The 15,680-nt window shown below is 39.6% G+C and overlaps 1 protein-coding gene across 1 annotated transcript in view; it reads right to left on the bottom strand.

Annotated features, from left to right (window-relative positions):
* Positions 1-863: 863 nt before the first annotated feature.
* Positions 864-15,680, bottom strand: part of LOC119877050 (14-3-3 protein zeta/delta-like) — a 55,624-nt gene continuing 40,807 nt past the window's right edge. Inside the window, 3 exon segments of the mRNA XM_038559174.1 lie at positions 864-2,271; positions 2,493-2,658; positions 2,661-2,921. Of these exon segments, the coding sequence (XP_038415102.1) occupies positions 1,905-2,271; positions 2,493-2,658; positions 2,661-2,921 (794 nt within the window). The 3' untranslated portion in view covers positions 864-1,904.

The following is a 15,680-nucleotide window of genomic DNA, read 5'->3' as shown; positions in this document are numbered from 1 at the left end:
GCTTACATTCTAAAAGAAAAAAAAATACACCTCTTTTAAAATGGTATTTTTGTTTGGTGTTTTCTGCAAGGTACTGAGGAAATAGTCTGTAGGGTGAGCTTTGGGTATAACTTAGCCCCATCATTATTTAAAGAGAGGAAGAGGAAGGATTTTAAAGGCAGACGATGACAGACCATTCAGGATAGGTAGGGCTTACAAGGAGATAAACACAATCTCATCAACTAAGGAGAGATTTGCTGCAGTAAATAGGATGAGGGAAATAGTTTGTGGGATGCAAGCAAAGGAAGCAAGGTATCCTTAGACATTGAGTGGAGCCAGAAAGATAATGCGGCCTTTTATCCAAGTACATGGCCACCAAGTAGGAATGGTTGGTGACAAGACAGAAGGCTAAAAAAGGTAATCCTGTGCACCTGACAGAAAGAATAAAGGATCAAAATTGAAGGCAGGCTATAACAATATCAAGAAATTCTTAAAAACAAAAGTGATTTGGAAGCACAAAACTTAGTTAATGCTACCCAATGTCATGATGGGCCAAGAACATTGTGGCTTCCTAAGTTAGAAAATACCATATACCAAAATTTTAAATGGGACACATTACTTTTTTCCAATCAATCCCCTGTCTCTGAAAAAAAGCTTTTTTTTTTTTTCCCCAGGGTAGGGGAGGAATATGGGACATGGTTGGGAACAGTAGTAGTTATATTAGTAGTATTTTGTTATGATAAACTTTGTATTTAAATTTGGTAAAAGCCCATTAGCTGCCAAGAGGGAATAAGGAATAAATTTCCAAAAATGTACAATTTCCTTTAAAGAAGTTTCAGAACCAAGAAACTAATTTACATGAAAAGCTGTAGAGAAAGTAGTTGAAAAGTCCATTCATAAAACTTTTATTCCACTTACATGAACTTAATACACGTGTTCTTGACAATTATGCTTGGATTGTTCATGAAAATTTCATAAGACATTAAACAAAGCTAGCCATCATCTCAAGTTATTTCCCTGTTAACTATTTTTACAGCACATGCATGTTAGGCAAGTATCCAAAAAAAAAAATCACAAAAGCAAAAAACCAAACCAAACCAACCAAACAAACAAAAAACCCTAAAAAAAAAAAAAAAAAGTTAAATACATGGGATTTTTGTTTTGCTGCTATGCTTGATATACATAAAGTAATGGATATCAAGCAATTCATTTTTACTGCATCTTTACTTGTACATTTGTTCTTAGGTTGTCTAAAACATTTAAATACAAATAAAAGGAGTGTAGCAAAAATAATGAAAGCAAACAGCAGGTAACTTTACAAATAATGGAATGTGAACCGTTTCTGCCCTTATCCAGAGTAAATTGGGTCACAACTAAAGGAACACTTCTGCAACTGTAGTCAAAGGTGTGCACATTGAGAATGAGTATTCCACAGATACCTGTGGTTCACATGTAGTATCTACGGGATACCCATTTCTACTATAGCCTTGTAAGTGCTCTAAACCTTAAAGTATCCACAATAACTACACCTGTATCTGGAACCAATTATCCCTTTTACTCCCCACCAGGACAAACCAATATGTAGGCAGTTTTCTTTGCTTAGACATGGAAGCAGTTTTAACACTGGCCCTTGTGAAGCCACAATGTACCAAAAGTACTATGCCAAACATTTATAACTAGTATAAAAATTCCACATCCCCATATTGGCCACCTCAAGATGAAAACAGATAACTCCCTAAATGTTAACTGGCTCTACTCCCCTAATATTCAACATGAAAACCACATGGGAAATATAGAAATTCAAATAGAAGTAACATAAACCTGTCATAAATCGTAAACAAAAAAACTATTTGTGGGACAGCATGAATGACAAATGGTCTACTGTGTAAATTTTAGAATGAGGCAGACAAAAGTTGGAAGGCAGGTTAATTTTCCCCTCCTTCTCCTGCTTCAGCTTCGCCGCCTTGGGTGTCCGATGTCCACAATGTCAAGTTGTCTCTCAGTAATTGCATTATTAGCGTGCTGTCTTTGTAGGACTCTTCACTTAATGTATCAAGTTCAGCAATGGCTTCATCAAAAGCTGTCTTTGCAAGAGAGCAGGCTTTCTCCGGGGAGTTCAGAATTTCATAATACAACACAGAGAAGTTAAGGGCCAGACCCAATCTGATAGGATGTGTTGGTTGCATTTCCTTTTCGCTGATTTCAAAAGCTTCTTGGTATGCTTGTTGTGACTGATCCACAATCCCTTTCTTGTCATCACCAGCCTCAACTTCGGCCAAGTAACGTAGTAGCCTCTTTTCATTTTCAAAGCTTTTTTTTTTTTTAAATTTTTTTTTTAACTTTTTTATTTATTTATGATAGTCACAGAGAGAGAGAGAGAGAGAGAGAGAGAGGCAGAGACACAGGCAGAGGGAGAAGCAGGCTCCATGCACCGGGAGCCCGATGTGGGATTCGATCCTGGGTCTCCAGGATCGCGCCCTGGGCCAAAGGCAGGCGCCAAACCGCTGCGCCACCCAGGGATCCCACCTCTTTTCATTTTCAAATAGAAGACTTTGCTCTCTGCTTGTGGAGCATCGGGGATCAAAAACTTTTCCAAAAGAGACAGTACATCATTGCAGATATCTCTTAGCTCGGTCTCAATTTTCTCTCTGTATTCTTGAGCCATTTGCTGTTTTTTCTAGCACCTTCCGTTTTTTGCTCAATACTTGAGACGACCCTCCAAGATGACCTACGGGCTCCTCCAACATTTTTATAAGCAACTGAGAGAAGATTCCTCTCCTCATTGGATAATTCAGCTCCTTGCTCAGTTCCGGACTTCATGCAGGCTGCCGGGTCATCATATCGCTCAGCCTGCTCGGCCAGTCTGGCCTTCTGCACCAGCTCATTTTTATCCACGACTGGGTGCTCTGTGTCCGGAGTGGGTGGCGGCGGACGGAAGGGCGCTCAGCAGTCTCTGGGCGGCAGCGGCGAGGCTGAGACTCTGTCTAGCATTTTTTTTATTATACAAAGAAAACATGTGCAAGACTTTTTCTGAATGTCAGTCCACCAAGACAACTTCTAGCGCTTCAGAACCCTGAACACAGGGGCCCCTGGGTGGCTCAGTGGTTGAGCATCTGCCTTTGGCTCAGGGCGTGATCCTGAGGTCCTAAGATCGAGTCCCCTGCATGGAGCCTGCTTCTCCTTCTGCCTCTCTCTCCCTGTGTCTCTCATGAATAAATAAATAAAATATTTAAATTTAAAAAAACCCTGAACACAAACATTCATTTATTAAGGATCCCTAAAGTCATAAATAAAAGCTGACAAGATTTAGTTTAGCTTACACAGCTTAGTTTAGCTAAGATGTTAAAACTGGTAAATCTATATTGATACATCATTATCACCCAACCCAGTCTATAGTTTATGTTAGGGTTCACTCTTGGGGTTGCACATTCTATAGGTTTTGAGAAACTTCTAATGACATGTATCCACCATAACTGTGTCATGCCAAGTATTGTCACTGCTGTAAAAACCCTCTGCTCTATTCATCCCTCTCTCCCCACTAACCCCTGGCAACCACTGGTCTTTTTAATGTCTACATGGTTTTGCCTTTTCCAGAATACCAAAAAGCTGGAATCATATAGTACATAGCCCTTTTAGATTGGCTTCTTTCACTTGGAAGTGTACATTTAAGTTTTCTTCATGTCTTTTTATGGTTTGATAACTCATCTTTTAGTGTTGGATAATATTCCATTTTCTAGATGTACCACAATTTGTTCATTCTCTTACTAAAGGACCTCTAGTTTGCTTATAAATTTTTGGCAGTTATGAATAGAGCCACTATAAACATCAATGTATAGGTTTTAGTGTGGACCAAGGTTTTTAGCTCCCTTGGATAAATACCGAGAAGCGCATTTGCTGAATTGTATGCCCAGAATGTGTTTAATTTTGTAAGAAACTGTCAAGCTGTCTTCCAAAGTGGCTGCACCATTTTGCATGCCTATCAGCTATGTCTGAGTGTTCCTGTTGCTCCACACCCACACCAGCATTTGCTGTTGCCAGGGTTTTGGATTTGGCTATTCTCATAGATATCTTGTGGAATTTCATTGCAGTTTTAATTTGCAAATCCCTATGTACATATGATGTGGAGCATCTTTTTATATGCTTATTTGCCATCTGTATATCTTCTGATCTTTTGCCCATTTTAAAATCAGATTGTCCTTTTTTATTGTTGAGTTTTAAGAGTCCTCTGTATATTTTGGAAAAGTCCTTTATTAGATATGTCTTTTTGCAAACATTTTCTCCCAGTCTGGGGCCTGTCTTCTTGTTCTCTTGAGGCTATTAGGCTCAAAATAGGCAAATGTTGGTATAAAATACCAAGTTAGAACTCTTGCCATCTAACTCTTTGTCCACATATCTATAGTCCTGTTCCTCTAAAAAAAACTATGTGTTTCAGTGTTTCATGTTCATAAGAGAAGGTATCATGCCTAGCTTATTTTATAAAACACCAAACAACATTGTGGATATGTGGGTAATTGTATTATGTTGATGCTGATAATGATAGATATGAATATGGAATTGGATTGGCCAACAGTTTCCAAAGCAGGTTTTAGTAACTAATAGGTGCTATGCTTCTAAGAATACTGGCTGGTCTTGTTCCAGCAAATGCATTACCTGGTATGAAGTGCTGGCTTGCACTTGGACCTATCTGGATCTTCAGACTGGACAATAAAAACACTTAACCTGTCACATCCTAGTTTAGGGTATTTGGACCACTATCATCTACCTTTTATCATGGGATGTGAAAAGTATTTGTTAAAGAAGATGAGAAAAAAGACATTCTGGGCAGCCCGGGTGGCTCAGCGGTTTAGCACCGCCTTCGGCCCGGGGCGGGATCCTGGAGACCCCAGATCGAGTCCCATGTTGGGCTCCCTGCATGGAACCTGCTTCTCCCTCTGCCTGTGTCTCTGCCTCTCTCTCTCTCTCTCTCTCTCTCTCTCTCTGCATGTTTCTCATGAATAAATAAATAAATAAATCTTAAAAAAAAGACATTCTATAGTTGTTGAATTTCTTCTTCATCTTCGTCTTTTTCACAATGTAGCCTTTCAATTATCCCACTTTTATGCAGGGGTTTCAATTCCAATTCTCTACATCAAATGGAGTCAATATCTTGTCTCTTGGCTCACAGGCATAAAAACTGTCACTCACTTCCATTCTTCCTTCTCCATAAACAATACAAACCGTATCACCTGCTGGATTTTTGTGACAGCCCTAAATCTGGTTTCATTATTTGGAGCCCAGTCCCACCTTCTTCACCAGGCCAGCTCCTCAGTATGCTTAGGTCTTAGCTCATACATAAATTCCTTAAGAAAGGCTTTGATAATCCCTCAGGCTGAATTGGGTTCCTCCTCTTGTTCATGATCATAGTACACTACAAATCTTTGTACCACTTATAAATGCTGCAATTAAATAACTTTATGTGTCTATGTGTGTGTCTGTGTATATATTTATATCCTCCCTTACTAGACTGTCTGTTCTATGAGGGTGAGGCCAATGTCTCTGTTATTCAGCACTATACTGTAATATCTTCTGTGAAGGAATATAAACTTATTGACTGATGGACAAATTTCTCAGGAAAGGCAGTGTGCCTTTTATTTTTATCAAAAGATAAAATATATCCTACATCATGGGCACTTGGTTTCAGATGTAATGTTTGAGATGTTTAAATACATGTTCAGACTTCACTGACCATCATTTTGAATTTCAAAGAGATGGGCTCATGGTCTGAATTCCTGTGAGGAGAGTCTTCCAAATGTCCTGATGCTTTATGCTCTGCTGTGAACTCTAGAAAACCTCTCTCAGCTGTAAAATTCAGTGAAATTGGTGTGATGCTGCCCTTGTATTTTAATCAAGATGAACTTGAAAGGTGAACATTATAAGTGGGAGAAATTATTTATAATTTGGTAATAAAAGTTTATGCCTAACACTCCAAATTTCATACATCTGCTATGTGCTGGCCCTGAGATATAAAACAATTGAAGTTGCCTTTACATTTGGCCTTATATGAAAGGTCATAAATTAGAATGATAGCATTCGTCCTCTTTCCTAGCTCACAAAATTTCCATATTAACATCTTCACCTCAAACATAAATGGTTACCCAGCTACAAAGAAAAGAGTTGTGTTGGCCTTTATGAATTATAGTTTATGTCGGAAATCTGTGGTACATAAGGCTGCCATTTATCTTGCCATGGAGGGCATCTACTTTAATGAAGCTAATTCGACCACAGTGAAACTAATTAAAACTGTATGGCCAGCTCAAATAAATAAAGTACAGTATATAAAAATTTAGGAATATTTTAGATATCAGCAAACAACTTCCAAGGCATGTGGTTCTTTTAACTCTTAAAAATGCATTTTGACATCTTAGAGGCATTTTCTCTGCTAGAATACCTGCTACCAAGCTTATTTAAAATAAATTCAATTTTCAAAATGTTTCTTTCTAATGCGGTTTTCACTGATAATGTGAAAATTTTGATTTTTTTCAACTACAAAAAACCCGCAATCCATTTCTACTACGACATATCATAGCTAAAGTCATTCCAAAATGTTAATGAATTGGACCAGTGCTTTATGTTTAGACTTTCAAAAAAATGTTTACAGCAAAAAAATCCAGATGTCCTTGATTTTCCAGGGTGGGTTATCAAATCCATATGCTTTTTTGGTGTCACGGTTTCTTTCACCAGCACTGTGGTATAGTTAAAATGCAGCATATTATAAACCAGCAGGGTCAACTTCAAGAACAACTCCGGAATCTCCGGCCTTCATCCAGGGAGAATGCAAAAATTTCAAACCAAATGCTACTTCTCTGTAACTTTTACCATTAAAAGATGGATATTTCCCCAAAAAATTCTGGATTAGAAAACATACTGTGTCTGAAAATCACCAATGCACTAGCATAAGTTCCTTTACCTCAATTTTTGTTATTCTTAAGTAGTTGACTTTCTCTCCTTCTAATAGAAATGAATGTCTCTGCAATCACTGAAGTCATTGCCATAAGAAACACATCTGTTGTTACTGAAAACTCTCGAGAACAAAAACTGTCGTTTCTTTTGGGACAAAAACTGAGGCAATGTCTGGACACATTTCTAGAAGGCCACCAAACATAGAGGGTGCTCAACTGTCTCAAAAATACAGCATTCTCCTCTTTTCACACCCATCCCGAATTGAGGAAATTGACAATCATCTTCATAAACTGTAACTAGAAGAAAAAATAATATCCTCTTACCTTGAGAGTCTCCACTACAAACTCAATTGAGAAGAATCCCCACCACCTTTATTAGAAATATAAACAAGGGGTTTTGATTTAAGCTGAAGAACTAAGACACACAGGTTACAGAGGACATAAAATGTGAGGAGGACGAACACAGCTTCCAACTTAGTCAAAAGCAGGACAGATATTATAATTTCTGTCTGATTTACTCTGATCACACTGGGTAGGTGAGGTCTTGAATAATTGGTGTGCACATTTGCTAGATTAGGATCCATCCTAACGCTATGTCCAAATGAAAACTCGCTTCCTTTTTAAGTTTTATCTATTTGTCCAATACCTGCTCCAAAATATAAATGGATTAATAAATGCCTAAATTGGTGAATCCTCAGTTGGTCCCAGGATAAGACCCTCTGAGTACCATAAATTGAATAAATATTAAATAAAATATGAAAGTTGATGAAGTTCCCTAGTGTGGACTCTACAGGAATCAGAATCTCAGCACTTCTTGAGCTGTGTTCCTGCCACCCACAGTCACACAATGACTCATTGCCTCACCAATGATTAAACCCAGAACTGGCAATTGCTGTCCAGATCTGATTTTTTTTATTCATTCCTATTTAGGGGCAGCAAAGATATCAGAACCTTCGCTGAAACTTGCTCTTCCTGCTCCTAACTAGACTACACACTAGGTCCACCTTCAGCCTATAAAGTACTCCCTAAAGACACCTGGGTAGCTCAGTGGTTGAGCGTCTGCCTTCAGCTCAGGGCATGATCCCAGTCCCGAATCCTGCATCAGGTTCCCTGCAGGGAGCCTGCGTCTCCCTCTGCCTATGTCTTTCTCATGAATAAATAAAATCTTAATAATAATAATAATAATAATAATAATAATAATAATAATAATAATAAATACTCCCTAATTACACATTAACAAAAACTAGAGTGTTATAAATCCTGGCTCCTACACCCCCAAATAACTTGAAGAAGTTTTTCTAGGATACTTTCTTGTGAGCAAAATTCAATAGTACCTTCATAAAAATCCAAAAACCAAGAGAAACAGAGACTGTGGAGGAATTCTGTTCTAGAGGAAAGTGATTGCTCTTTCAAAACAAACGAAGACAACTTTTGTATTCTTGGGGTGTGTGTCTGCATTTTAAAGAATAATATTTTATTAGTCACCATTAGCTGGAGCAGAGGAAGCCTTGGCTAAGCTCAATGCATGGCTTCTTTCCATCCTTGAAGTTCCTTCATTCCTAAACCACTGGCAACTTTCTGTTGGCCCAAGAGCACCCACCTAACTTAGAGGGATTATTTGACAAAGTGTGAGGTCATGAATTTCACACAAACCTGTCCAAAGTGCTATATTAGAAAGAGTGGAACTTTTTGCCTGAGGGCAGATGCTGAACACAACTGGGGCAAGGATTATTTTCCTCCTCAGAACCACTTGTAGGACCGACACCAGTACCAAAGCTGAATATATGTGTCTGACAGGGATTTGCAAGGATCCTTAAGACTGGCAAACATTAAGCCGGCCACCAGAACTCACCCAGCCCTCAACCTGAGAAGGACATGGCGAGTGACAACAACACAGAATAAGAATGTCCACTGGAAGACACGCTAGAAGTAAAGTTTGTGTGCAGAAGGGGCATCAGGGGGAAGTAAGGAAGCCCTAGAACAGTGCAGTCAGCCTCCCATGTAGATAGAGAGTGCAGGCCAATAGGGACGAACCACCTGAAGAAAGCTGTTGTCTTTAACGTCTTCTCAAAGTTTTCTTGCCACAGTGTATCTCCTTCTCTAATTTCACAAGCCATCCCCTGACATTGCTGGAATTCTCTCTAGGGTGTTCAAGTGGCCCCATCTAACTGGCTCTGAGCTCTGCACGTCTGCCCTCTGCATGCTCCCCAAGATAACTCACTGCTCTTGGTTTCTTCCCCAATTTTTCAGTTCAATGTCATTATGGCAAAGAGCTCATAAACTTATTTTTGACAAGATGATAATAGCAGATTCAGTATGCGATTTTTCCCACATGCATTTTCGCGAGATAGTTCCTTAATAGTCTAAAGTAATAAATCTCTTACTAGGAGGGGATAGCATTAGTCCGGGTGTGGGGAGATGGTGCAGGTATTTCCCTGACAAGCAGGAGACAGGCCCACTTACCCAAAGCTGCCAAGCAGCCTTACAACCAGCCTTCCCATTGGTTGGGCTAAGAGTGAACCACATGAGACTTTGTCCATCTCATTGAAATCAAGGAATAAAACAGCAACTGTTTGCCAGAAAAGGTGGAGTGGGGGCGGGAATAGAGAAGGACATGAGAATGGTGTGGGATATATTTTTTTTAACTTGAATGATCTAATATTTATAAGCCAAAAGACTGAAGCTTCTTACTGCCATCCCTCCCAAAATGAAAGTCCTCTACCATCCCAGAGAATCAGAAGAGTGGCAGCTGTCATGAAGGTGAGGGCATCAAAGGCATTCCAGATGAACATGCCTGATTATTCCCAGAAAAATCGACCCAGTTAAACCACAGGGATTATGTTATTTCCTACCAATACTATTAGCATTTTATATCACACTTTAGAATGTACTTATGCTCCATCTGTGGACTTGGAAGTGGAAGAGGGGAAGGGCACGCATCTTCTTAGCTCATGTCCTGTCCTGGCTAACTAACTTTCAGCTCACCTACTATTCCAACACATCTAAGTCTGAGCCAGAAGCTTTTTCCAAGTCTGGAAAAACTGATGGTTTATTAAATATGTGTTTTTATTGAAGGTGGACCAAGAGGTGAGGGCAAATATGAACATTTAATGAGACAGGTTTATTAGTCTTAAGGAAAAAAGGGACCCCTGAGTGAGTTGCAGTCATTCTTTTTAAAAAATGTATTTATTTTTGTCACACAAATACGACATGTTTTCTGCAGATCAACTACAGATTTTTTTTTTTTTTTTTTATTGGTGTTCAATTTACTAACATACAGAATAATACCCAGTGCCCGTCACCCATTCACTCCCACCCCCCGCCCTCCTCCCCTTCTACCACCCCTAGTTCGTTTCCCAGAGTTAGCAGTCTTTACGTTCTGTCTCCCTTTCTGATATTTCCCACACATTTCTTCTCCCTTCCCTTATTTTCCCTTTCACTATTATTTATATTCCCCAAATGAATGAGAACAAATAATGTTTGTCCTTCTCCGACTGACTTACTTCACTCAGCATAATACCCTCCAGTTCCATCCACGTTGAAGCAAATGGTGGGTATTTGTCATTTCTAATAGCTGAGTAATATTCCATTGTATACATAAACCACATCTTCTTTATCCATTCATCTTTCGTTGGACACCGAGGCTCCTTCCACAGTTTGGCTATAGTGGCCATTGCTGCTAGAAACATCGGGGTGCAGGTGTCCCGGCGTTTCATTGCATTTGTATCTTTGGGGTAAATCCCCAACAGTGCAATTGCTGGGTCGTAGGGCAGGTCTATTTTTAACTGTTTGAGGAACCTCCACACAGTTTTCCAGAGTGGCTGCACCAGTTCACATTCCCACCAACAGTGTAAGAGGGTTCCCTTTTCTCTGCATCCACTCCAACATTTGTGGTTTCCTGCCTTGTTAATTTTCCCCATTCTCACTGGTGTGAGGTGGTATCTCATTGTAGTTTTGATTTGTATTTCCCTGATGGCAAGTGATGCAGAGCATTTTCTCATATGCATGTTGGCCATGTCTATGTCTTCCTCTGTGAGATTTCTGTTCATGTCTTTTGCCCATTTCATGATTGGATTGTTTGTTTCTTTGGTGTTGAGTTTAATAAGTTCTTTATAGATCTTGGAAACTAGCCCTTTATCTGATATGTCATTTGCAAATATCTTCTCCCATTCTGTAGGTTGTCTTTGAGTTTTGTTGACTGTATCCTTTGCTGTACAAAAGCTTCTTATCTTGATGAAGTCCCAATAGTTCATTTTTGCTTTTGTTTCTTTTACCCTTGTGGATGTATCTTGCAAGAAGTTACTATGGCCGAGTTCAAAAAGGGTGTTGCCTGTGTTCTTCTCTAGGATTTTGATGGAATCTTGTCTCACATTTAGATCTTTCATCCATTTTGAGTTTCTCTTTGTGTATGGTGAAAGAGAGTGGTCTAGTTTCATTCTTCTGCATGTGGATGTCCAATTTTCCCAGCACCATTTATTGAAGAGACTGTCTTTCTTCCAATGGATAGTCTTTCCTCCTTTATCGAATATTAGTTGCCCATAAAGTTCAGGGTCCACTTCTGGATTCTCTATTCTGTTCCACTGATCTATGTGTCTGTTTTTGTGCCAGTACCACACTGTCTTGATGACCACAGCTTTGTAGTACAACCTGAAATCTGGCATTGTGATGCCCCCAGATATGGTTTTCTTTTTTAAAATTCCCCTGGCTATTCGGGGTCTTTTCTGATTCCACACAAATCTTAAAATAATTTGTTCTAACTCTCTGAAGAAAGTCCATGGTATTTTGATAGGGATTGCATTAAACGTGTATATTGCCCTGGGTAACATTGACATTTTCACAATATTAATTCTGCCAATCCATGAGCATGGAATATTTTTCCATCTCTTTGTGTCTTCCTCAATTTCTTTCAGAAGTGTTCTATAGTTTTGAGGGTATAGATCCTTTACATCTTTGGTGAGGTTTATTCCTAGGTATCTTATGCTTTTGGGTGCAATTGTAAATGGGATTGACTCCTTAATTTCTCTTTCTTCAGTCTCATTGTTTGTGTATAGAAATGCCACTGACTTCTGGGCATTGATTTTGTATCCTGCCACGCTACCGAATTGCTGTATGAGTTCTAGCAATCTTGGGGTGGAGACTTTTGGGTTTTCTATGTAGAGTATCATGTCATCGGCGAAGAGAGAGAGTTTGACTTCTTCTTTGCCAATTTGAATGCCTTTAATGTCTTTTTGTTGTCTGATTGCTGAGGCTAGGACTTCCAGTACTATGTTGAATAGCAGTGGTGAGAGTGGACATCCCTGTCTTGTTCCTGATCTTAGGGGAAAGGCTCCCAGTGCTTCCCCATTGAGAATGATATTTGCTGTGGGCTTTTCATAGATGGCTTTTAAGATGTCGAGGAATGTTCCCTCTATCCCTACACTCTGAAGAGTTTTAATCAGGAATGGATGCTGTATTTTGTCAAATGCTTTCTCTGCATCCAATGAGAGGATCATATGGTTCTTGGTTTTTCTCTTGCTGATATGATGAATCACATTGATTGTTTTACGGGTGTTGAACCAGCCTTGTGTCCCAGGGATAAATCCTACTTGGTCATGGTGAATAATTTTCTTAATGTACTGTTGGATCCTATTGGCCAGTATCTTGTTGAGAATTTTTGCATCCATGTTCATCAGGGATATTGGTCTGTAATTCTCCTTTTTGGCGGGGTCTTTGTCTGGTTTTGGAATTAAGGTGATGCTGGCTTCATAGAACGAATTTGGAAGTACTCCATCTCTTTCTATCTTTCCAAACAGCTTTAGGAGAATAGGTATGATTTCTTCTTTAAACGTTTGATAAAATTCTCCTGGGAAGCCATCTGGCCCTGGACTCTTGTGTCTTGGGAGGTTTTTGATGACTGCTTCAATTTCCTCCCTGGTTATTGGCCTCTTCAGGTTTTCTATTTCTTCCTGTTCCAGTTTTGGTAGTTTGTGGCTTTCCAGGAATGCGTCCATTTCTTCTAGATTGCCTAATTTATTGGCGTATAGCTGTTCATAATATGTTTTTAAAATCGTTTGTATTTCCTTGGTGTTGGTAGTGATCTCTCCTTTCTCATTCATGATTTTATTAATTTGAGTCTTCTCTCTCTTCTTTTTAATAAGGCTGGCTAATGGTTTATCTATCTTATTAATTCTTTCAAAGAACCAACTCCTGGTTCTGTTGATCTGTTCCACAGTTCTTCTGGTCTCGATTTCGTTGAGTTCTGCTCGAATCTTTATTAACTCCCTTCTTCTCTTGGGTGTAGGATCTATTTGCTGTTTTTTCTCTAGCTCCTTTATGTGTAAGGTTAGCTTTTGTATTTGAGTTCTTTCCAGTTTTTGAATGGATGCTTGTATTGCGATGTATTTCCCCCTTAGGACTGCTTTTGCTGCATCCCAAAGATTTTGAACGGTTGTATCTTCATTCTCATTAGTTTCCATGAATCTTTTTAATTCTTCCTTAATTTCCTGGTTGACCCTTTTATCTTTTAGCAGGATGGTCCTTAACCTCCATGTGTTTGAGGTCCTTCCAAACTTCTTGTTGTGATTTAGTTCTAATTTCAAGGCATTATGGTCCGAGAATATGCAGGGGACAATCCCAATCTTTTGGTATCGGTTCAGACCCGATTTGTGACCCAATATGTGGTCTATTCTGGAGAAAGTTCCGTGTGCGCTTGAGAAGAATGTGTATTCAGTTGAGTTTGGATGTAAAGTTCTGTAGATATCTGTGAAATCCATCTGGTCCAGTGTATCATTTAAAGCTCTCGTTTCTTTGGAGATGTTTTGCTTAGAAGACCTATCAAGTATAGAAAGAGCTAGATTGAAGTCACCAAGTATAAGTGTATTATTATCTAAGTATTTCTTCACTTTGGTTAATAATTGATTTATATATTTGGCAGCTCCCACATTCGGAGCATATATATTGAGGATTGTTAAGTCCTCTTGTTGAATAGATCCTTTAAGTATGATATAGTGTCCCTCTTCATCTCTCACTACAGTCTTTGGGGTAAATTTTAGTTTATCTGATATAAGGATGGCTACCCCTGCTTTCTTTTGAGGACCATTCGAATGGTAAATGGTTCTCCAACCTTTTATTTTCAGGCTGTAGGTGTCCTTCTGTCTAAAATGAGTCTCTTGTAGACAGCAAATAGATGGGTCCTGCTTTTTTATCCAGTCTGAAACCCTGCGCCTTTTGATGGGGTCATTAAGCCCGTTCACATTCAGAGTTACTATTGAGAGATATGAGTTTAGTGTCATCATGATATCTATTCAGTCTTTGTTTTTGTGGACTGTTCCACTGAACTTCTTCTTAAAGGGGAATTTTAAGAGGCCCCCTTAAAATTTCTTGCAGAGCTGGTTTGGAGGTCACATATTCTTTTAGTTGCTGCCTGTCTTGGAAGCTCTTTATCTCTCCTTCCATTTTGAATGAGAGCCTTGCTGGATAAAGTATTCTTGGTTGCATGTTCTTCTCATTTAGGACCCTGAATATATCCTGCCAGCCCTTTCTGGCCTGCCAGGTCTCTGTGGAGAGGTCTGCTGTTACCCTAATACTCCTCCCCATAAAAGTCAGGGATTTCTTGTCTCTTGCTGCTTTAAGGATCTTCTCCTTATCTTTGGAATTTGCAAGCTTCACTATTAAATGTTGAGGTGTTGAACGGTTTTTATTGATTTTAGGGGGGGATCTCTCTATTTCCTGGATCTGAATGCCTGTTTCCCTTCCCAGATTAGGAAAGTTTTCAGCTAGAATTTGTTCAAATACATATTCTGGCCCTCTGTCCCTTTCGGCGCCCTCGGGAACCCCAATTAAACGTAGGTTTTTCTTCCTCAGGCTGTCGTTTATTTCCCTTAATCTATCTTCATGGTCTTTTAATTGTTTGTCTCTTTTTTCCTCAGTTTCCCTCTTTGCTATCAACTTGTCTTCTAGGTCACTCACTCGTTCTTCCACCTCGTTAACCCTCGTCGTTAGGACTTCTAGTTTGGATTGCATCTCATTCAATTGATTTTTAATTTCTGCCTGATTAGCTCTAAATTCTGCAGTCATGAAGTCTCTTGAGTCCTTTATACTTTTTTCTAGAGCCACCAGTAGCTGTATAATAGTGCTTCTGAATTGGCTTTCTGACATTGAATTGTAATCCAGATTTTGTAACTCTGTGGGAGAGAGGACTGTTTCTGATTCTTTCTTTTGAGGTGAGGTTTTCCTTCTAGTCATTTTGCTCAGTGCAGAGTGGCCAAAAGCAAGTTGTATTGGGAAAAAGAGAAAAAGAGAGGAGAGAAAGAAGGAAAGAAAAGAGAAAGAGAAAAAAAAAGGGGAAGAAAAAGAAAAAAAACGAAAAAAAAAAAAAGAAGAAAAAGAGAAAGAAAAAGAAAGGAGAAAAAAAGGGGGTGGGGGAAGGAAACAAATCAAAAAGCAAAACAAAACAAAAACAAAAACAAACAAACAAAAAAAGAACCACTGGGGAGTATCTTCTGATTCTGTGTACTTTAAGTCCCTTGGCTTCTCCTGGAAGTTGTCCGTCTAGCAGGTGTTAGCAGTTGGGGGAGCTGCTGTGCCCCTGCCTGGTGCAGGGCTCGGTGGGGGTTGTTTACCCCGTGAGGCCGCAGGAGGAACAGCCCCAGTGGCGGGGCAGCTCTGGAAACCTGGATTCAGCTCCGGCAGGAACTCCGTCTGCAGGGCCTGGAGGCTCCGGGGCGGGGCCGCTGATGTGCTCAGCTGGGGCAGGAGCGTCCTTGCTGTCCTGGGCCCTCCCGG

Source organism: Canis lupus, chromosome 15 (genome assembly GCF_011100685.1).
Source record: "Canis lupus familiaris isolate Mischka breed German Shepherd chromosome 15, alternate assembly UU_Cfam_GSD_1.0, whole genome shotgun sequence".
Taxonomy (NCBI): domain Eukaryota; kingdom Metazoa; phylum Chordata; class Mammalia; order Carnivora; family Canidae; genus Canis; species Canis lupus.
Note: the sequence above shows the minus strand (reverse complement) of the source record. Positions and strands in the feature narration are given on the sequence as shown.